Here is a 23,213-nt window from a genome sequence, read left to right as displayed (position 1 = left end):
TCTGTGGTTGGTGGTTGTGTGGTGTTGGGTGGATCAACGGAGCTTTGCTGCTGCCACAGGGACAGAGTGCAACCATAGCGAGTGGGCTCTTAGACTGTGTCCAACGGTTTTCCTTCAAGGGTCAAAATCCCTTCACAACGGGATTTTCGTTCTCTTCAGCGCTCCAACGGTTTCCCTTTACGGTTCTCGTCGCGAAGGGATTCCTAGGGTCATTCCCTCCAGGCCGGGATTCTCTCTCATTTCCCTTCGCGATTCCCCTAGAAGTGAAGCTGTTGGAGATAAGAGGAAATAAAGGGAATGGGAATGGGGAAGGGAATCGGGGAGAGAACGAAATGAAGGAAATATTGTTGGAGACAGTCTTACGGCAATGAACGTGGTATGTAGTAAGGCAAATGCTATTCTTTAGGTGTCTATTTTTGCAAATCCCTCAGACGATGATTGTGAGCTATTAGAAGTCCGATGATAGCTGTGAGCTATTGGCTGGGCATCCAACGGCTCACAGTCGTCTTCCAGCTCTCGTCCACGCCCCTGCCTCTAGTTATCTCTAGCATCTTAAATATAGTAAGTGTGATCTAGTAACGATATCATGTGGTGGCATAGTTGCAAAGAATCAAGGAATTGGTTCGAGGTCTCATGGTTGCAAAGAACGATATCATGTGGTGGCACGGCGGTCGTTGTACCTCTAGACTTGTCGCCTTGCACTACCCCACTCCCACTGTCTTGCACCCTCAGCCAGACTGCTAGTGGCAGATACATATCCAATTGGTAGGGGCTTTCTACTTCCACCTCTAATCTTCAATAAAATTTTAGCCGGTAGGCCTACAGATCAACCCCTGCAGTCTCCCAAGTTTTTTTATTTTTATATTTTTTTATTAAAAATTTAAATAAATAGATTCCTCGTGAAAAAATTGCAAAACTAGGCGCCTGTAGCCCTCTGAAAGGGCGGTTAGGCCTGCTAACCGCCTCCTGAGAGGGCGGGTGGTCTAACCGCCCCCTCAGAGGGCGGCAAGGTTGCTAACCGCTCTCTCAGAGGGCGGTAATGGCGTTTTTTTGTCGAAAATTACAAAATTTTGTGTTTTTCATCAAAATTTAAAATAGGGAATTTACAAAATTTGGAATTAACAAGATTGAAGAGGAGTGAAAATGGTATACTGAGGAAGCGAGAATTTGGAATAGGTTACGTAATTGTCGGAGAATAAAAAATCAGTATTTGTGAACAAATTGTATATGTGAAGGACTCGCAGCATATTACGCGGGTATAAGGTTGCGAACGGCGATAAACATAATATTAAACATACGGTGAAAAACATTACATGAGACTGTAACCACGACGATACGATGAGGAAAAGAAGGTGGCATGTACGGTTCGCACTAAGACATACTTATTAGTGCACCGCTCCTAATTATAACATGTCTTAGAGAGAGGAAGTATGTCGAGTTACATTTGATACTCTCTACTGAGTGCATCTAGGATATTTTCCTTTTCGGAGGGCATCGGGACCTGCCGTCTTAGCACGGCGGGCTCTCTCCCACTTTCTTGCCCTCTCAGCCTCCCGAGCCTGAGCCACGGTATGGTTGTGTGCCTCCTTCCTCATGCGCTCTTCTTCCTCCCGCTTTAGGCGAAGTTCCTCTTACTGTTGCTCGTACTCTCGATGTGCGTAAGCTTCTCTTCTCCACCTCATGTTCATGTCGACCCACTGCTTTTATTCCTCATTTTGCTCATTGTTGAGCCATTGAATAAAATCACAGAGCGGTGGAGGGGACTGAAGAAATAGAATAAGATGAGCAGTTAGTAAAACAGGGTGTGAAATCGATAAAGATGTGGCTGATATTTGTTGCTATACCGGTGGATACTCATATGTTCCATGTTGAGGCTTGTCATATTCGTAGTTGGCACACATGAAGAAGCACAGCCCATAGGTGTATGAGATGTTCTACGACTCGTGGAACCTGCAACGGTCACCACAAAAGCACATCGGTGGTTTGATATCTTGAGGGATGAAAATCCCCCAATGTTTCTTTGGCGGACATGGTGGAGCTAAGGAAGATATTGCACTTGAGAGATCTGATAAATGAGTGGTGCATCAACGTATGGAGGTTTGGCTATTTATGGTGGGGGAAGGCAGGAGCATTGGATTCGCTCTTGAAGAAAGGAGTGAGTGGAAGGGCTCAGAAGGTGGCAGGAGCATTGGATTCCATTTTGAAGAATAGGAAAGTTGTGTCATTGATGATGGACAGAGATTCTATGTTTATTGGTACCTGTGTTGTCATTTATTGTGTGGTAAAAGCTGTCCGGTGTTGTCACTTCTTGTCTAAGGCCTATACAAGGAGACATGTGTTGTCATATCATGATTAAAGTTCAGTAGTGTGGTCACCTCATGATTAAATTTACATTCCCGATGGAGTAAGCGAGCAGTCACTTTGTGTATAAGTAGCTTTGTAAGATATACTTTTCTAGGTCTATCGTGAACGGTTCATACATTGATGAGGACGATAGAATGTAGCGTGTGGTCATGCCGGATTAAGAAATGCAACTAGCACGCCATCACATTGGAATAAGAAATGCAGTTACGACATGCTAAGTGGACCATAAAGATTACACGCGTTTGAATGCGTAAGAGTACATCGCGAATTGAATATGCATATGTAAGTTACAAAAACAAATGTAAAATCCTACTACTGTCTCCCCCGCTGCCGTCGGTCGTGCCCCCCATTGTGGTCCTGATGCCACTGGTTGACCCTCACGTGGCCCTTGGAGTAGGTGAGGGGGTCGGGTGGACCGACCTGTCTGGTAGGCCTAGTAGGGAGTACCGGTGTCGAGGCCTCATCCTGCATGGGTTGTGTCCGAAGTGGAGCACTAGGTACCTGAGACCGCTGGAGGACGTCGTAGTTAGGTGTGCCCGCGAAGAAGTCCCGAACGAGGTCATACACGGGGTCCGGGCCAGCCTCATCCTCCTGACTAGGGTACGAGGACTCGGCCTGCGGATACGAACAAGAAAAAAACAATTAAATGTACAGTTTTTGTTCCTCGAGTATGGACTACTGACTTGTATGTAAAACATACTGTTAATGCAGCGTCCTTGTCCCAATGGACCTGGTACGCCTCCGTAGTCAACGCGACGTGGGGCCGGACACACTCAGGGGTGTAGGTGACCCGTGTGCGTGTACATGGAACGTACCACCGTAGGTAGTCGTTGAAGCTCCGATTGTCGAAGGGACGCGCCTCCTCTATGACATCCTATAGCGCTTGGGTCCATGCTGAGACCTATGGGGCCAAGCGATCTGCCCAGATGTTGCCAGTCGGTTGACCTTTGCGTGTGTACCTGCAAGTGAACTATGTTAAATATAATTCACAGTAAGACGAATGTTACAAAAAAAAATAATTCTGCATATGTACCTGTGGACATGCACGGGGACAGTACGAATGTGGACGAGAGGGAATGCATGGTGACGGCCAAACTGCCGCATGACGCGGTGCGGTGAGTACTCCTCGACGTAGATGTCGAAGACAAGCGGTGCCTTCGTAAGTTGCGGTGCCTCTTGTCCACTGCAGGGTCCAGAAGCTCGGGGGTCGCAGGGTTCGTCATATCTGCATTTAAAAGACATGTACATTAATGCATTGCTAGATGTAGACAGGAACAATATACATTGAATGCAAATTCACTATACAAATATATGCAACATGAACATATTACGACATGCACTTACAAATGAAGGTTTAAATGCTAGAAATCAAAGTACAATTAAGACAGCAAGCTACGCTAAATACAATCACCCTACAACACGTCATAATACTCACCTAGACATCATGTGCATTTTTAGGGCAATACTTGTACATGTGACCTGTTTCATTGCACTAACTGCATCGCTTGACCCTAGGACCCGCCTCGGATTCATCCATATCGTTGTGAATCTGGCGAGTTTGTCGGCGGCCAGGTGCGTTCTTCATCTTTTCCAAATCAGGCACATAGATTCGTGAAGGCCCTGGATTACTTATAAAAGTGTCAACAATGCCATAACCATACAACTCATGATTCCAGAAGTTCAGTATTTGATCCTTCATTAAGTACTTTGAAACATATTGCCTGGGAAGTATATTGTGCTCTGCACACGTAGTTATGACGTGTGTACAAGGTTTGTGGAGTAATCGTGGATTCTAGCAACTACAAATGCATGTCCCACTCCTTAGCACACACTCTTGAACATGCCGCTCACGTCTTCCACCCCTCCGACCCTTATCCCGGCACAGGACACTGAACCTGTGCTCCGCAGTCCCCTCTTGATTTGCGCGATGCATGTGGACCTTCTTTGTGGCCTTCTTCATATACTCACATAGCATCCATCCATACAGCATACGATTTTCCTCCATTACATTTTTAGCATCTGCGTACCAATCAATAAAATACTTACAAGTCCCATGCAAAATGCATTCTATAATTCCAACAAGTGGGAGAGACCTCATTCCTCGCATGACCTTGCCCCACCACTGTCGTACAGCAAAACCCATTTTTCATTTGGCTCATTACGTATCCACCGTTAAAAGCTCATAATAGCTGACCCTAACCTCCTTACTATCTGCGGAGTATCTGTTGTGAGAGGTACAAGAGCTATCGGTTCATCACCAGTTGATGCAGCCTCCACTGTCTGTTTTAGAGTTAGTTCGTCCAGTCTTACCCATAGGGCATTGAACTTCCGTTGCTGGTTTTGACTGCACAACTTTTTGAAAAGCTTCATCAACTCTTTGTTTTTAAACTGTCTGTAGAAGTTTGCACCCATATGGCGCATGCACCACCTGCTTTTCAGGTCGGGCCACTGTGCTGCTACACCCCGTCGAACACTACCATGTTGCATATCCAGTAAAGACTGCAACAAGGAATCAGACACATATCTGGTCGGTCAAGAACAATAGCATGTTTCACCCGCTCAAAGAACCAATACCAGCTGTCCCCGTTCTCACTCTCCACGAAAGCAAACCCCAGTGGCAGGACTTGGTTTTTACCGTCGACCCCAATTGCAGACAATATATGTCCTTTGTACTTCCCAGTCAAGAATGTTTCATCCAAGCATATTATGGGTCGACAATACCGAAATGCTTTGATGGTTGCAGCGAATGCAAAGAAAGCACGCTGCAATACTCGTTTCCCGTTGTACTTTGCATCAGTCGAGGGGTAATGCTTGATATTATAGTAGCTGTCTGGGTTCCTTCCACAAATTGTGGCTAATTGACGAGGTAGATTATGATATGAATCTTCATATGTTCTGAACCTCATCTCAATAGTCTTCTGTTTCACCCTCCATACATTCGCATAGTTTATTGTGTATTGGAACATTTGCTCAATAGCACAGATTATTGATCATGGCTCATAACTTAGTTTGTCCACAATCTCCCCGTACATAACATTAGCAATAAAGGCAGATGACAGGTTCCGATGGGCGAACTCTATTTCCTCAATGTGATAATTATGTTCCTTGACTATTGAGCACTGCCAGTAGTCTACCCATTTCCCTCTGAATGCGTGCACCCGTCAAAGACATTGAGGTACCAAACACTTCACATCATACTCCCTTTTACTAGATTTAACAACCTTGAACTGCCTCCGAAGAGACAGCGACCAGAATTTAACTGCATCAATAACTACCTCATGTGTAGGGTACATAGCACCCTGAGACATCTCGTTCTCATTGTACTGCCACGGTGTCCGATTAGCCTCCCTAACCACCAGCTTTGAAAATTCATGATCTCTCCACTCTGCAGGCACCGGAGCATTACCCTCCTCGTCAGATGAATCCCCATCAGCAAGACCTTCCTCCAACTCTTGATCATCCAACTCCATCTCTTCAATGATGCTAGGGATATGTCCCTTCATCGGCTACACCCATCGGTTGCATCTCAGAAATATCTCCAACATCTGCCCTGGTCCCGACATTAACCTGGTCTGATTCATCTTCCACTGCCTCACTTGGTCCCGCTACTGCTTCCGCAGAGTTCACCTCTGTTTGATCTTTTAGGTACGCCTCAGCTAACAAAATCAGAGGCAGGCCACGTTCACAAGATATATCTATATACTGCCTCCATGCTGATGTGGCTTCAATCGGAACAAGCTCGCCAAAGTATCCATGGCTAGCACGGCTGAGGACAGCTTTCAACTTCAGCTCATGTTGCTGCGGATCCAGTTAGAAAAACCGCATGAACCATTTGCACACACCTGCAATAGTCATCTCATTAGCTTTACTAAGACCCTTCATGACATGACAAAATCCAGACAGATCTACCGTTAGGACCGTACCTAATTTCACCATCACCATAATATATCTGAAAAATTAATTTATCTGCCATCTTTGAAAATATCCGCAAATATAACCAATGTTAAGACCGACGAACTATATTTCTCAGTATTGGAGAAAAAAAAATTACCGACATCGATTCAAACATATCAATAGATTTTCAATAATAGCCCTACCCAAACTTACCTACATATATTACTCTATACGATCTACATTTAATAACTATTCTACCATGTCGGAATTAATATTCACAACTACCATTTTCTAAACACTACATCCTAAGTCCACCTATTATCATACAGTGCTAGCTTCTATGTCACACAATACAACCCTACAATTATTACTCTATAAAATCTACATATTCAAAACTAACGTACTACAAATAATATTCTATATTCACTGCTATCCTACAATATCGTAAGTAAAATTGACAATTTTCTATTAAACATAGTATTTTCTAAACTCTATGTCATACGTGTCTAAAACATATATCATATACTACTACTGTACTAATTAACAACAATAAAAGTATAGAGAAACTTACCGAAAAGTGATTTTCAAATCCACGGATTAAATGCAGTAGGGCTTCGCCGGCCTCTCTTTCTCTCCTCTTCTCCCTTCCCTCTTCAAAGTTTTTTCTTTTTTCAAAATAAATGTGAATTTTACCTATTTTTAGGGCCTTTTATAGAGGAGGGAGCAAGGGTGGAGGCCGGCAAGTGCGGGCGGGTAGCCCCCTTACCGCCCCCTGATAGGACAGCAAGGATTTGTACCCACCCTCTCAAGAGGCGGTAAGGTGCGGGCTCGGGCAGGCACCCCCTTGCTGCTCTCTGAAGGGGCGGTTAGGTCACCCGCCCTCCCGGGGGTGGTTAGAGGGCTGCAGTCCTCTCAGGAGGTTACGGACGTTTAGTTTTACAATTTTTTTCACGAGAAATCTATTTATTTAAATTTTTAATGAAAAAATATAAAAAAAAACTCCGGTCTCCCTCCCTTGGCTTAGCTTCTTGCACACAGGAGACGAGGAAATCTCGCGGATCAAGCAAGGCCGTCAGTCGCTGAAGCATGCTGGATCTTGCAGAGCCCAGACAAGTTAATGGCGGCCCGTAGGTCTTGGGTGATGACCCGACCCAGGAATGGAAGAATCTAACTGGGAAGACGCAAAAGCAGCCTTCATTCAGGACCATGCCCGCCCTGTACCTTCTCTCTCCCACACGCATTTATCATTGGAGCTAGCGATGGAGTCAAACGGGCGGGCCTCGGACAGGGCTGTCAGGCCATTACTGTTTCCGGGCCCACTTTGGCAGACCGGAATGTGCTGCTATATACTAGTGCTATCTTCGTGCTGCATCATATAGGATACTAAATATTTTATTCAGCTTCTTTTAATTCTTATCCGAGTTTGATTTTCCTATTTTAACCGTAAAATCATATATTATTACTCCCTCAACAATTTAAACTGGATTTTTCCTCTCCATGTGGTTTTAGCCGTAGTTTTACCCTATGTGATTCACGTGTGACAGTAGACACCATATATGGGTCCAACTGAGAGGTCGTTTTCGTTCTACATAGTGCTGACGTGGATCTTTTTTTGACATAGCAATATCAAAACAACATCACAAAATTAATCATTGAAAGTATTCAAACTCACACATCATTCTCTATCATTTTCATCTTCCTCCACCTTCCCCCTCTCCTCTCCTTTTTTTCCCTCTCTCTCAATGCCTGCACATGCCATGACTTAGAGAGGAGTGCCACCCCTATGGCCAGCCCTGCCTACAGGGCGGTCCAGCCACATCATTGCCGCCCTCCACCCTCCCTCGCTCTGCCCCGCCACTCCTCTTCCTATCGGCTCAGCACGGCCACACTGCGCCCTCCCTCCTTGGTACCGACGGCTTTATCGATCCATCATCACTTCCATGGTGACCTTCCTCGCCCAACCCCCCCCCCCCCTCTATCTCCCTTGTTCAAGGGCCATTAGCTCTGTGTGTTTCTTTTGTCACTCGCCCTCTTCTTCCTCCCTATCAGTCGGCGTTCTTTGTCTTTACCAATCCACCTCCCCGGCGAACTACGATGAGATGCCTCACACTAGGAGCATATATGGCACCTGTTAGGCATTCTATTTGCTTCGATTTCTATCACATCCCAAAACAATAATTACGCAATTAATCATGTATAGTCATCATGGCGCTATGTTTGTACAATTAATTATTATTTTAGATATTTTTGGGAGTAGAAATAGTTTAGGGAGAGATAGGAAGACCCTAAATACCTTGGAGAAAAGAAGAAAGAAAAGATGGGTAAATTTAGGAAAACTCACCAAAGGGTTTTCCACGGTCTGACTAACCCATCTTATAGTCTAACCGCCACAACGTAGAGGCTCCACTTAAGAAAATCAAACAACTCTCTCACACACTCTCTCTCACACTCTCACTCTCACTCACTCCTTCACCCACACCAAGAGAGAGGGAGAGATCATCCCGATGACCGGAAATCGATGGAGGGAACTTCCTTGAGCTCCCTGTCGGTGTATCAGGAACCGGGGGTCCCTGAGTCCCGAGGCCCGGCTAGCCATCCGCCACATGGCGCCATTCCACGAGGTCCCTCCTAAAGGATGAGAAAAGCTCAAGCCCCGGGAGAAGGTGCTCGGGGTCACAGTCAGTGGTTCCCGAGCACCCCAGTTCCCCGATAATCCACAGAGTCTAAGTACCGGGAAGAAAGTGCTCGGGGGGTGCCCAGTCACCCCCGAGCACCCAAGTCCCCCGACGATCAGAAGAGCTAAGTTCCGGGAGAGAGTGCTCGGGGCTGCATGCGGCAGCTCCCGAGCGCTCAGTTCCCCGAAGATCCATACAAGAGTGCTCGGGAGATAGTGCTCGGGGCTGCACGTGGCGGCCCCCGAGCACTCGGTTCCCCGAAGGCTCGTGCACGAGTGCTCGGGGAGGTGAACAGTACCCCCGAGCACCGGTACCCCGAGGACAAGGATAGGCATTCTCGGGAGAGAGTGCTCGGGGAGGTGAACAGTACCCCTGAGCACTCGGTTCCCTGACGACCCAGAAAGGCCCCCGAGGGGCCCGCCGATGAGGTGTCCACCAGTCAGAAGTCCGAGGCCACATTTAATGAGCGTGCATGGCCTGACATCTCCAACTGCTCCCGCCGCGGCGTCAGTTCCTGCCATGTTTTGGCAGAGAGGCGTGGGGTTATTAATTGCACAGGTCCCGTCCCGTGTCATCCGGCTTGTCTTGGGATAACATCGCGAGGATCAAGGCGTTCCGTCTGCCGCCCTGCTGTGGCAGAGGAACAAGACAGGACGGGTACGCCGGGTTGCTCTGCGGCTGCCCGGTGGGCTCTCTCCACGGCGCCCGTTGCCAGGGCGTTTATGGTGACAGGTGACCGGGCGTGCGGCGTTTTTTCCACCCCCGGTCACTTCACCCAGAAGAAATGATGACGCTTTTCCCAGTCATGGCGTCTTGAAACTTGTGCCCCCTCCTTCCCGTTCGGGGCATGTCTCGGCCGGCGGATACTTAAAAGAGCCGACAACACAGAAGAGAAAAACGGACCAACAAGGAACCAACACAGGCAATAGGCAACGGACTCACACACAGACGAACTCAAGCTCTCTCGGAGAAGACCAGGCACAGTCCCAGCCGAAGAACAAGGAGCCTCAGGCTCTTAGTTAGGCCAATATTCTTGTAACCAGCAACATCCTTGAGGGACTTCCTCAGGACAGTTATTGCATCTATATAGGAGTAGGGTATTACGCCCCCGTGCGGCCCGAACCTGTCTAAATTCCGGTGCATTTACTTCTTTTTGCACTAGGTCATCACCCCCACCACCGGCTGTTGCATTCATTCCATTTATTTCTCCGACGAACTTATTCAGGATCATCCCTCGGCCGAATCTCTAAAAAGGGGTCTCTCGGGATCCATGCGACAGGAGTTAATCCTCCGACACTCCCCGAAGGCTTCCTCGAGCTCATCACCTTCACCCTCGTCGTCGGTGAAGTTTTCACGCAAGTTCATCCTCCTCAAGCCCCTATACCGTCTCGAAGCCCGATCTCTAAATCAGAGCTTCCCCGAAGTGAACCCCTCAAATAGAAAACTTCCCTACACTAAGGTGAGCCATCCCCTTGAAAGTGCATCTAGCCCCTATGTGTGGTTTTGGTAATTAATGACAATACCTATGGACTAACAATGGTGTTGAGTTTGTTAGTAGGTTGTTCCATAGGTGATGCATGGATGAGAAATATGTATGAGCTCTAGGTAAATGGGGAGATTGAAAATGCATCAAGATGCATGAGCTCTAGGTGATGCTCGAGTAAATGATGATAATGCCTATGGACTAACAATCATATTGAGAATTGCTATTAGGTTATTCCATAGGAGATGCATAAATGATGAAGCATGGATTCTTTGAGAAATGCCATGAGTTCAAAGAATTGTATCAAAAGTCATTAAGATTTTAGTGATGCTCATAAGAAGAAGAAGAAGCTCAATAAGATTAGCAATAAGCTTGAAGGCTAAGTTGCTTGTGAAGATCAAGTAACTAAAGGTATGATTTGTCATTTAGGTTTTATGGACTAACCCATGTGTTTTGTGCTTAAGAGTGAGTTGGGGTTAGGATCCATAAGAAGGCATGAGTTGAATTGAAATCATATATGCCAAGAGTGAAGAACAAGAGTGGACTCCATATATGAAAAAGTGAATTCCTTGAAGATGTCGAATACAAAGTGGTTTTCTATGGCAAGACGGTGAAGGGCAAGCAAGACTCAGCTGCGATGGACAATCCGTGGTGAAGGGCAAGCAAATGGCTTGGCGCCGAAGGACCAAGGCGGTGGTGAAGAGCGAGTGAAGGCTTTGCGCCGATGGACCGTGCGAGGCTATGGGAAGCTATGGATGATTCACATCAATCATATAAAGAATCAAGAAGAGATGGAGTGAAGAATATATGGAAGTTGGCAACCCTCAAGGTTTGAAAGAAAAAGAAACGGTACTTGAAAGTTTTCAAATTCTCAAAGTGGTTCAAATGTGTTTTATCTTTGAATTTGAGTATAGGTATGCCGCACTATTAAGAGGAATACAACGTGAGCTAATTGTCGCATCTCAGTGCTCAAGAGTTCCCAACCAAACCCAAAGTGAGAGTTTGTTGTTAAGAGTCCGGAGCGGAAAGTGCGGAAGTGTCCAAAATGGGTTTTGGAGTGTTCCTAATTTGATCCTATGTGTTTTAGGTCATGAATTCAGTTGGGATGTGTAGCCCTCTGAATAAGCTTTCTATAGAGTCCAAAATCGTCGAAATCGGACTCCGGGATCAAAAGTTATCGCCGTTTTTCGGAGGTCAGCTGTGCTGTGGCCGGAGACTCCGGTGTAGGCCGGATTCTCCGGTACCTGGAAAGGCCGGAGACTCCGGTGAAGTCCGGATACTCCGGTACCTGGAGTGGCCGGAGACTCCGGAAAGTCTCCGGGGCTGTTTTCTGGGTTAAGTGCCGACCGGAGACTCCGGTGTAGGCCGGATACTCCGGTAAAAGTCCAGAAAAGAGCATAACGACTAGTTCTGACACATTATGTGACCGTTCTGACGCCGTATTTGGATTTAGGGTCGGATACTCCGATGTTCACCGGATACTCCGGTCAGTTCTGTCAAAAACAGTAACGGCTAGTTGTTTGGAGTGGGCTATTTATACCCCACTCACCCCATCCTTTGGGGCTGCTGCAAGGGCACGAAAAGAACATCCTCTAGAGCCAAAAGAACTCCCTCCCACTCCAATCTAGTGTGTGATTTGAGAAGAAAAGAGAGTTGGGTTGTGAGATTGGAAGATTGAGTGCATGTGAGCTAAAATCCAATCTTGAGCACTTGAGTTCTCGGCAAGAAGTTCGTCGTCGTGTTTGTTACTCTTGGAGGTGAAGCCTCCTAGGCGGCTAGGCGTCGCCGACGAGCACCCAAGGTTGTGGGTTGCCGCGGAAGTTTGTGAAGGGCTCGATTTCGCCTCCGCAAGGAAAGAAATCAAGAGTGGATCGAGGAAAGCGGTTGAAAGACACCCGGCTCGTTGGAGCTTCCTCAACGGAGACGTAGGATTCACGGTGGTGAATCCGAACTTCGGGAAATAAATCTTTGTGTCTCCTCTCTTGTTTCCTTACTTTTATGTTCTTGCTCAAATCTTTGTGCATATTGCTCGATCTACTTGTTTGTGTGTATTTGAGTGTAGGTTCTTCGTGAATCTACTTGGAATCATCTCCAAGAACACACGACATCACTTGGTTTGAGCTAGAACTCTCTACTCATTAATTTCATTCAGTTTCGGGCTCAGTTCTGTACAGAACCCGGAGAATCCGGCCTTTACCGGAGTTTCCGGACCTGTACACACCGGAGTATCCGGACTACACCGGAGTCTCCGGTGAACAGTAATTTCAGCCATATGAACAGTATTTTCAGCCTTTTTCAATTTAAGTTTTATTGCATATCTCTTGCTAGAATTGAATAATTTTAGTCACCTTAGGATTGTAATTTCCACACTTATTTAGGGTGATTGTGCACTAGTTGAGACTAGCATATTTAGATTTTTCAATTGAGAAAAACCCGTTAGTTTATATTCCGCTGCAAGTTTAGGTCAACAGTAAAAGGGGACAAATTTTTGTAAAAACACCTATTCACCCCCCCCCCCTCTAGGCGACATCATTGTCCTTTCACCCCTACTGATTCTCCATCATTCCCAAGCTCGAGTAGATCCTCATGTCATTTAGACTCAAGCTTAACCCTAGCCTAGGGCTTATCCATGGGGTATTTGGAGTTTAGCTCGGTGAATATTGTCCAAATCACTTTAGAGCACTCCATTAGTCCCATAGAGCATGTTGGTACCCTTCGTGGTCAAAGGTTTAACCGGAGCCTTCGCCGGTGGCCTCGCAAAGTGGTGCCAGTATGGTCTTGTGGTCAGATCGCCACTAGGTCCGATCTAACTACTAAACGACGGTCTGACTGTTGATATACCGTCGGCCTGACCACCAGGCGCCAAAACCTTCTACAGGTCGACGGTCAGTCTGACACCTCCACGTTGATCTGACCGCTAGCCCTTCAAGATTGTATGTACTTACGTTATCTTGCCTAGGGTTTCAAACTTTGGAACCCTAATCAGTTGGTGGTCTTTTGCAAATATTTTTGAAACATGATGCTCTACTGTTATTCAAGCATGCATCATTTGCATATTTTTCATCGTTCATTTGTTTATGCAATGCATTCTTGATTCATTTAGAGAGTGTTGTGCCGCCGGTCCAAGTGGTTGAGGGCGACACCGAACCCCAGAATTTTGTGAGTGTTGTGCCAGGAATATCAGACAACCGCCGGAGCAGCAAAGCAAGCATCTAAGCATACTCAACCTACTACTTTAGATCTCATATTGTATAATCTGATAAATTACATTTTATATATGTTTGCATGAGTAGTGAGTCTATTTTCGGGTTTTTATGGGTAGAACCTATGTTGATGAATTGCATTACATCTACCTTGAGTTGTTGATTATCCATATCCTTATAGCATTGATAACATTGTTGATGTCTAACTTAAGAGTTATTCGAAATACTTAGCAATGCATAAGTCCCCGGTAGAAGTCGAGCGATGGCGCCACCATAGTTCGCGAGCTTAGGGCCTATTTGTTGTTTACAAACACCATGACAATGATGTGAGTTGTATAAGATGTGAGAATGATGCGAGATGTAGACGGTGTTAGGGGTATCTTTTGCACCAGAGGAGTTCCTCGGTGTAGTTCGGAAAAGGAACCCAGATGCCATAGGCCGCTTGTATTGTTTAAGGACTGTCCGTTATTGTAGTTGGCTCTAGTACTTTCCGTACTAACCACATGTTGATCTAATGGTAAGATAAGCTAAATACCTATGTAGTTGTGATCACTTGGGCTTGCACATCGACAGTGTGAGCAGGCGGCCTTGTAGAGACACTTGTGGTTGCTCTATAAGTTAACCTAAGTGGACTCCTCACCGAGCGATGCAAGTCAATAGTTACAGAGGAGAAAGGTATATGTGGTTAAGGTTAGGTGCTCATATATAGGTGTTAAGGTTGCTTACACATGCGAATTTACTTAACCTTGTGGCCTACTCTTTGCTAATGGCTCAATGCATAATCCTTGGAGTCGGACTATTATATGTACACATTGTAGATTAAGTCTTACGAGTATTTTTGTACCCACGCTGCTCTTTCAGGTTCTACCCATGAGGAGGAGTGCATGTTTGGCTACTTCACGCCTGCTGATGTAGGTGGCGGGAATGAATAGTGCAAACTACTCGTGTAGCGAGGCTTTTGGGTGGAGGCTAAGGGCATATGTCTTCGCCTAGATTTTGTTGGTTCATAAATGTTAATCTTTTGTTGTGTAGTTTCTAATTTTGTTTAGGAGGCGAACTGTTCTCTATCTTCCTAGCTTTCTTTTATTGTAAATTGTGTAAATGGTTAAATGCTTAAGAACTTGTAACATAACTTAATTACTCGCTCTTTCTTAAGCTTTGTTATGATGTTATGTATTGGAAAGATATGTGTTCCAATCTTAGACATAAAACACATGCTGGGAATACCAGAATTGGATTCTGGTTAATCGTTGAGGATGTGATTATGTTAATGATCATTCCTGATGATTAATTATAATACAATTTAGACAGTTCCTCACAATTTCGACTGGCATCGTCTATACAAAGCCAACATCGAGCGTCCCTCTCCTCCATCGTCATTGCTCTCGATGCTCCCGATGCTTGCACTAACCGTGTGCTTGATCGAGTATTGCCTGCCGATATCAAGACTAATGCCAAGCATTCTTCAATCCTCGCATGATCCCATGGCCGGCTCCACTTTCTCGGCAGCTGCTTCTTGCTGCGCACCCATCCCTGGCCCGAGCCCCCTATTTTCGTCTCCCTCCCATGTTGTGGGCCGTCGTGTCATGGGCTGGGACACGAAGTGCGTGGCGTGGCGGCTATTGCGGGCCGCATGGTCATAGTGTCTGGGTCGCAACTGGAGCCGTGCCGCAGCGTGGGCTAAGACCTCTTCCTGCTGCGGTGAGGCAATGAGGCATCGAGGAGGCGAGGCGATGGTGGATGACGGCGACCAGTGAGGAAGCTCGTCATGGTATTGCTCCGGTTGAGAGGCGACGAACTGAATCTTAATCATGTGGGTGTCTGAATATGGATGGGAAGCAAAGGGAGAGAAAAGGAAAGGATATACCAACATGTACAAAACTGCCCTAACATGTCATCTGACATTTAGGACCCACTACCAGATGTAAGCTACATAGAACAAAACCGTCATCAAAACCGTACGGAAAGACAAACAACCAGTTTAGATAGTTGATAAAGCAGCAATATCTGTTTTACTGTTGCGAGAGAGAAATCGGATTCAGACAATAGTCAAAGGAGTTAAAATATACTTTTTCCTATAAGATATAGTAGTAGAAATTAAGCCCATCTCTCTCACAGACACCAATAACCAGGCCTAGGGAGAGAGAAAAGGGAGACTAATACTGGGATTTAGAGGAGAGCACCAGGTCCTGCAGCTCGGTAGCTGAGGCGAGCTAATTAGCAGCCACACCTTTGCGCTTCTTGTGCTCCCGTCATATGTACTATACGTACGTGACTGGGCTACCTACGTGGGATGGATGGGATTCCCGTGACTTAAACCCGCCTGTCGTAACACACACACACACTGTCACCGATCACAGGCGCTTCGTTTGATAGATGGCATTGGAGGCAGGCCTCGATCGAGCGAGCTGGACGCGCGTACAGCTCACACCCACAGGAACAGTATTTGCTACAGCTACGTACGTACGGTTGCAGTTGCATCCATCTCTTGCATGGATCAGATCAGATCAGACGAGAGAACTTCGATCCATGCAATGCATGCAAACAACAGAGAATTAGTAAAAAAAATAAACTAGAGTTTTCGTAACCTGATTTATAAGCGCTGTTTCCAAACAACCACGTCGTGTCAATGTTCGAAAATTCGTCTGGGACTCGAAAACCACCGCTAAAGATTTTCCGATATTTATGAAAGCTGAAAATTTTGGTCAAAATTTAGCGAGAATTTAAACAAATTTATTCAGTTAATTTAAGAAATTAGATGAAAGTTTAAGCAAACTAACCGTCTGGTAACCACTCAAATTCCATCAAAAACCCATTTGGTTTCATCGAATTTCAGTGAAGTTTAAGAAAAACTAAAAAATAGCTCTATTTTGTAAAATCGATAACTAATTAATCTGAGCTTAAAATCAAGTGGAAAAAAATTTAGTTTCATTGTAACATTATCTACATGATAAAATTATTTACATCAAATTTCAGTGAAGTTTAAGAAAAACTAAAAAATAGCTCTATTTTGTAAAATCGATAACTAATTAATCTGAGCTTAAAATCAAGTGGAAAAAAAAATTAGTTTCCTTGTAACATTATCTACATGATAAAATTATTTATACTCATGAAAAGGCTGTATATTTTCTGTGAGAAAATATATTCGCTAAACCTAGTTAAATGTATAGTTAATTCTTTGCTAATCTAAAAATTATGAAACTAATTTTGTTAGTCTTCTTACATGATCCTATGTCTTTTAAAAATATATAAAATCATGAAATATTTACTGTAACATGCAGGATTGTGTAAATGTGTTGTAACTAGATTAATTCATAACTAACCCATCACACATCCAAAAGTAATGAAACCACTTTTATTAGTTTACTTGCACTATGATTTATGTAGAAAAAATAATTACAGACATGAAAAAGTTAATTACAGTGCTATTTTTTAATATGTTCACTTTATGCTTGTGAACTTTGTAAAAACCATGGAGAATTAATAAAACTCTAAATGAAGTGAAACAAAATTTAAAGATCCTCTTAAGATACACTATACACAAGAAAAATATGCATGTTAATATTTTCCTTAACATGATGGGCCAAATCATCATGTTCATACGAGCCATTTCAATAAATTTTTTTCAAACTTCCTCTATATAAAATATGATGTAAACGACATTATTTTTTTAAAAAATCACATAAGATATTAAATTGTCTAAATGAATTTTAAAGACCATACACAAGAAAAATCATGGAGAATTAATAAAAATCTAAATGAAGCGAAACAAATTTTAAAGATCCTCTTAAGACACACCATACATAAAAAAAATATGTGTTTACATGTTAAGATTTTCCTTAACATGATAGGCCAAATCATTATATTCATACGGGCCATTTTAGTAATTTTTTTTAAACATCCTCTATATAATATGATGTAAATGATATTATTTTTTAAAAAAAAATCACATAAGATCTTAAAATTGTCTCTAGTATTTTTTAGAATTTTTGTAATTTTTATTTTTAATTTAAATTCGAAAATCGATTGAATTCAAAATTGGATGCGGGTCGAACGGTTTTCACAAATATCGAGTGGTTTTCGATGATTTTTCAAACCCTGGTCGGGTCATGTGACCCCAATGACTTTCGCGGTCATGTGACCCCAATGACTTTCGCGAATTCTGATGGATAATCTCGCTACAACTTCCTCAAAATTAAATAAAAAGTTAAGGATTTGCATCCAAATCAATTAATAATTCCCTTTGCCCAAAGAGGCCTCAAGACCAATGGCGAACACACAAGGAAGGTGGAGCACAAAATTAAATAATCAACATGAGGTATGACAAATTAACATGCATGGATAGACAAAAAGTGAAAAAGAACAAGAATGAAATGAAAAGTAAAAGAAAAGAAAGACCATGACATGATACATGGTTAATTGTCTCGATTAGAATGTTTTGACAAATATACCACACAATATGATTGATCAATATATCTGAACCTAGTTAGAGACGGCTAGTTAATTGACAACAAATTAGCTCTGCATGCATACATGCTACTTTGCTCAATTCCTTCGGAATCAGCCTTCCTCTTCGGCATCATCAACTGCTTACGGCAGCATCGCGAATGTCGACATGTCGCCCCACGCCGGGATTGCGCTGCCGCAGTTGTTGTTCGACGTTGCGTTGTTGTCATCGCAGCTACTTCGGCCACTGTTGATGTTGCAGGTGGTGGTGGTGTTGGTTATGGCCGCAGCTGTATTCTCAGGCGGGGGCGGGGAAGGGAACACGTAGGAGCTGTCCATGAACCACGACGTCGTCGGCGGCACGGCCTCCATACCGGCCCCCGCCATATGCAAGAAGGCGCCGCCGACATGCGCTGTTGCTGCTGCTGCGCCGTCGGCTTGGGCCACAGCGGAGCTCGACGGGCCGAGGAACATGGTGGCGAGCCGCTGCTGCTGCAGCTTCCAGTGCAGGTCCTGGTTGATGAAGCTCAGCGACTCGATGGACGACGCGATGCTGCTGCTCACCGCCCCGGCGTGCGCCCCGTTCATCGCGTGGCCGCTGCTGCCGTTCACGCCGCCGCCGACGATGTCCACCGCCCCTGATGGCCACTCCCCGAACGGCACGTACTGGCCGACGGCCGGCGCGTGGAGCCGTGGCAGCGCCATAATCCCAACGGCGGCTCGGTAGTCAGCCGCAGGGCCGCCGCCAAGAAAGCCCAGCTGCCTTGAGGCGGACGCTGCCTGCTGGTCGCCCGCTGCGCCGATACCCTCCACCGGCATGTTAAGCGAGAGGCGCGCGGAGGCCGCGGCAACGGCGGCAGAGGAGACTGCAGCGGAGCGCGAGCGCTTGTTCTTGCGGCAGCCTCCGCCGACGGGGACGTTGCGGAGCGCGCCGCCCTTGGTCCAGTACCTTCGGCACGTCTTGCAGAAATGGCGCGGCTGCGAGAGGCTGTAGTTGTTGTAGTAGCAGAACTTGGTGTTGGGCGAGTCGCAGCGCGGGCACCTGAGCACCTGTTCCGGCGGCGGCGGCGGGGGCTGCTGCTGCTGGTGCGTGGGAGGCGGCGTCGTGCCCCCGCCCCCGGTACCGCCCTTCCGTGGCCCGAGCCCGACCGCGTCGTCCGCCTGCGCCACCGCCATCGACGACGCCATGCCGCAACAAGCTAGCCTGCGTTGCTCTCACCGCTGCAGCTTGGTCGTCGTCCTAGGTGATGGTGACGAGTAGGTAGCTAGGTACCAGGTGATTAGGTGGATACGTGAGCCGTGAGCGTATATAAGGAGAGGAGATGTCTGGAACGGTGGAGGAGGGTTTCCTGGGGTGCAGGGAAGACGAAGGGATCTTATTGAATGGCATCTCCTGTCCGTGTGTGGGCATCGCATCGCTGCATGCATGGGATTAATGAGAGCGTCAAAGCGACGTCCGCTGATTGGCGCCTGTGATTGCCATCAAGTGCTCATCAGCTCAGCTGGAGTACTGGCTCACAGCCTGCAGGCTGCAGGACGGGAGATAATCAGTTCCAGTCCCAGATCTCCATATTGGCCGGCCTTGAGATCGACCCCTGTTACTGCAGCCTAGTTGGGTGCCGAGTAAATACGCACTCTAGAGCTAGCCACACACATCAGGCCGGTAGTTTTTGTGTTTTACCTAGCTCCGCTTTTGCGTACCAGTGTCAGTGTGTGAGCTTCTCTTCTCTTGTCTTCATCTTATTAATTATACCGTGTGATGCATGACATCCTGAACAGGGAGGGATGAAAACCGAACGGAAATTTTTTGGACCGATCGATATCGTTTTCCACTTTATTCGGTTCTAATTCGGATGTGATCGGTATTCGGAATTGATATCGAAAATAGTCTGTCTGTTTTACCAACTGAATACTCAAAATTCCGGTTTCGATCGGAAATTTCTGAAAGCATTTCAGATTGACATCCAACATGAGCGACACTCAGGCGTTCGACAGCCCATCAGTGACGCAGCGTTCAGTGGTCAATAGCCCACACGGCCGCCCATTCGGGCCCTGGGTTCAATATCTTGTATGCTCGAGTTAAGATTTATTGAAGTACTCAAGTTAAAGACTTGTGTCGTTGTATGGACGAGTTATAAGTTATGTTGTTGCATGCTCGAGTTAAGGTTTAAACATATCTCATTAATTATAGGAAGACTTACCATTTGAGTCATGTTCGATGTTCCTGATCTAAACTATCAGTTTCCAATCGTAGTCGATATATTTCTGTTTCGACGGTTTCATTTTTGAAGTTTCGGTTCGATATTGTAATCATTTTTTATTTTGATCCGAGAACAAATGTAAAAGTAAAAGTGATTTGAGATGTTTTCCGATTATTTCATACTGTTTTCATCCGTAATAAATAGCGATACCAATAATGACATAGCCTATAGCTTGCTGCTTCCTACTGGGTAGCTAGCTGTCGCACCTACATTGGGGGGAGAGAGGGGGAGGGAGAATAGAGATCAATCAAGGTGCTATTAATGGATGCAGAGATAATGAGAGCCGGGGAAGAGAAGCACAGATGATGAGTCGGGGAAGAGAAGGCAGGCAGGGAGGGAGGATGCAAATCGCGCGGAGATAGGCTCGGGCAGAGAGGCGTCAGGACACCTAGCCCTGACCGGCAGCAGAGCAGACTACACAGTGCATGCTGTGCAACCAACCCGATGCCATATGCATGCTACAGATGTCCTGTTCGTGGGGCCGGGCCAGCACGACGGCCGTGCCGTTAATTCGGCCGGGTGGGGATAGAAGAAGATCCCGCCGCGGCTTGCACCGCGCTGGTTTTGACTCGTCGTACGGGTAGTCTAGCGCGCGCAACGGGACCGCGGCCGCGCGCGGGTGGGTCGGGGCCGGCCGGCTAGCTAATTGAGATTTGGTAGCGCTGCACTCGCCTGACCAATCCGTCCGTGTCCATCAATCCAAGTGACGTTTCACATCTAACGTGTGTAGCTTGGCTATTGGACTAGGTTAGGATGATTCTCGATCTGCTAATCACATGTTAAACGAATATTCATGGTTCGGTAATACTTTGGGCTAATACATACTATCGATTAAAAAATCGAACAACTTTGCAACTTTAGTATTAATCACGTTACAACGCCCTAATCAAAATCAAACAAAAATTTAAAGAAACAACACATATAATATATAAGATGCAGTCGGGTAATATTGATGTTTGTGTGTAAAACTATGTTGTGATAGTAATCCTAACACAGTGAATAATGTAATAATTGTTTATCTTCCCTTTTATATTAGGTGAGTGAGTGTATTTATTGAAATATCTCAATCATTCCTGTTGCCATTACATCTTTATCCCTTATCCACAAGAATATTTCAATTAAAACTAGAGAATATCCTAAAATATTTTAGAGGTATTACAATCATTTTCTACCTATATTGCCCTAAGCAATCAAATCTCAACACGTGTCTTGGGGACCTGTACTAGACCCTTTGTCCTAGGTTACTAGTGATCTCCCTTCAGTCATTTCATTATCAGGTTCCAACTAATTTGCAAGTTTTTCTTTAGGTTAGCCTTCGCTCTGTCATCTAAGGTCCTCGTGTCGCCCTCCTTCGGCCTCAGGGCTTCGTCGTACCCCTTCGGCCTCAAGGCTTTGTTGTGCTCTTCGAGCTTCGAGTTTCGCCTCTAAGCTTCATTCCTTGGGTTTTACTACGCCGTCTCGAGCCTAACTCTTGCAGAGCATAGAGAGAATTATCCCTACCTCCGCGTTAGCCTCTCTATTTCTTTTTTTGGAATTTGACTATTGTGGTTGAAACCAACGAACGGGAGCCCATGCAGTACCACCCCCCCCCCCCCCCTCCTAACTTAGAAACATCTCCTCTCCTTATATTAGCGGGAGTAGAGATCTTTTATATGGATAAGCAATATGGTAATATGCTTTCTAACACTAGTGGGTTGATGGGCCATGTCTTCATAGGCCTAGTTTAGATTTAAATGTCCATATTAATAGCCCTATGATATGGACCTATATTACAACAATCTCCCTTGAAAATTTATATAACGCCATGCCTTTTAAGACAAACCTAATATTTCTTTGGACCTATCTCCGTGAATCTCAATGGCAAGAATGTAAGAAGTTTCACCGAGATTCTTCATATCAAAATTAGATGAAAGAAATCTCTTGGTCTCAAATAACATATCCTTATCGCTGCTAGCCAATAAAATATCATCCATGTAAAGAACTATAATAGTGAATTTTTCACTTTTAAACTTTACATAAATGTAGTTATCAACCTCATTTTTCTTAAAATGAAAGTTTCTTATGGCTTTATCAAACTTGAGATACCACTGTCTAGATGTTTTCTTTAGACCATAAATTGATTTATTAAGCCGATATCACATATGTTCCTTGCTTTCCATGACAAAACCTTCTGATTGAGCCATATAAATATTTTATTCCATGTCACCATTAAGAAATATCGTTTTGATGTCCATCTCATGTAGCTCTAAGTTATAATAAGCCACAAGCACCATAATAATTCTAAAATAATCTTTACTTGATACAGAAGAGAAGATTTCATTATAGTCAATCTCTTCTCTTTGTGAGAAGCCTTTTGTTACGAGCCTTTCTTTTAACACTTTGATTTTTCCCTTAGAGTCATACTTGTTTTTGTAGACCCACTTATAGCTCACTGTTTTAGCTCCGTTGAGAATTGCTACTAGATCCTATACATCATTATCGCTCATAGACTTTAATTCATCCTTCATAGCATTAAGTCACTTAGGCGAATACTCACTCATCATGTCCTCTTTATATGAGTTGGGATCTTCTATCTTCCCTATGACATTAATAGCTTCATTTATATAGACCACATAATTGTTAAAGATGGCAGGTCTCCTATGATGTTGTGATCTCCTAATCGGTTCATTAGGTACTACAGGATCAGGACTAGGCACTATAGGGGATTGTTGAGGCTCATCGTTAGGTGCATCATTAGGAAGTTCAGAGACCTCAATATGGGGTCCATAAACATTATTCTCTACTAAAAGTGCAACCACCTAGGGTATAGGGACGTAGGTCTCTTAGATTAGTGGTGCAAGAACATAAACCAGTTTCTCCTTGAGATCAATTTCCCTAGGCTCTAGGT

The 23,213-nt window shown here is 45.0% G+C and overlaps 1 protein-coding gene across 1 annotated transcript; it reads right to left on the bottom strand.

Moving 5' to 3' along the window:
* Positions 1–17,993: 17,993 nt before the first annotated feature.
* Positions 17,994–19,392, bottom strand: LOC133914263 (dof zinc finger protein DOF4.7-like). The gene has a single exon (XM_062357389.1). It carries the CDS (start codon positions 19,251–19,253, stop codon positions 18,210–18,212), a length of 1,044 nt encoding a protein of 347 aa, XP_062213373.1. The 5' UTR covers positions 19,254–19,392; the 3' UTR covers positions 17,994–18,209.
* Positions 19,393–23,213: the final 3,821 nt, after the last annotated feature.

Source organism: Phragmites australis, chromosome 4 (assembly GCF_958298935.1).
Source record: "Phragmites australis chromosome 4, lpPhrAust1.1, whole genome shotgun sequence".
Lineage (NCBI taxonomy): Eukaryota > Viridiplantae > Streptophyta > Magnoliopsida > Poales > Poaceae > Phragmites > Phragmites australis.
The sequence above is the reverse complement of the archived record's forward strand: the minus strand, read 5'-3'. Positions and strand labels throughout refer to the sequence as shown.

Coding starts and splice junctions, on each gene's coding strand:
- LOC133914263 (XM_062357389.1), bottom strand. CDS start 19,253: ATGGCGTCGTCGATGGCGGTGGCGCAGGCGGACGACGCGGTCGGGCTC.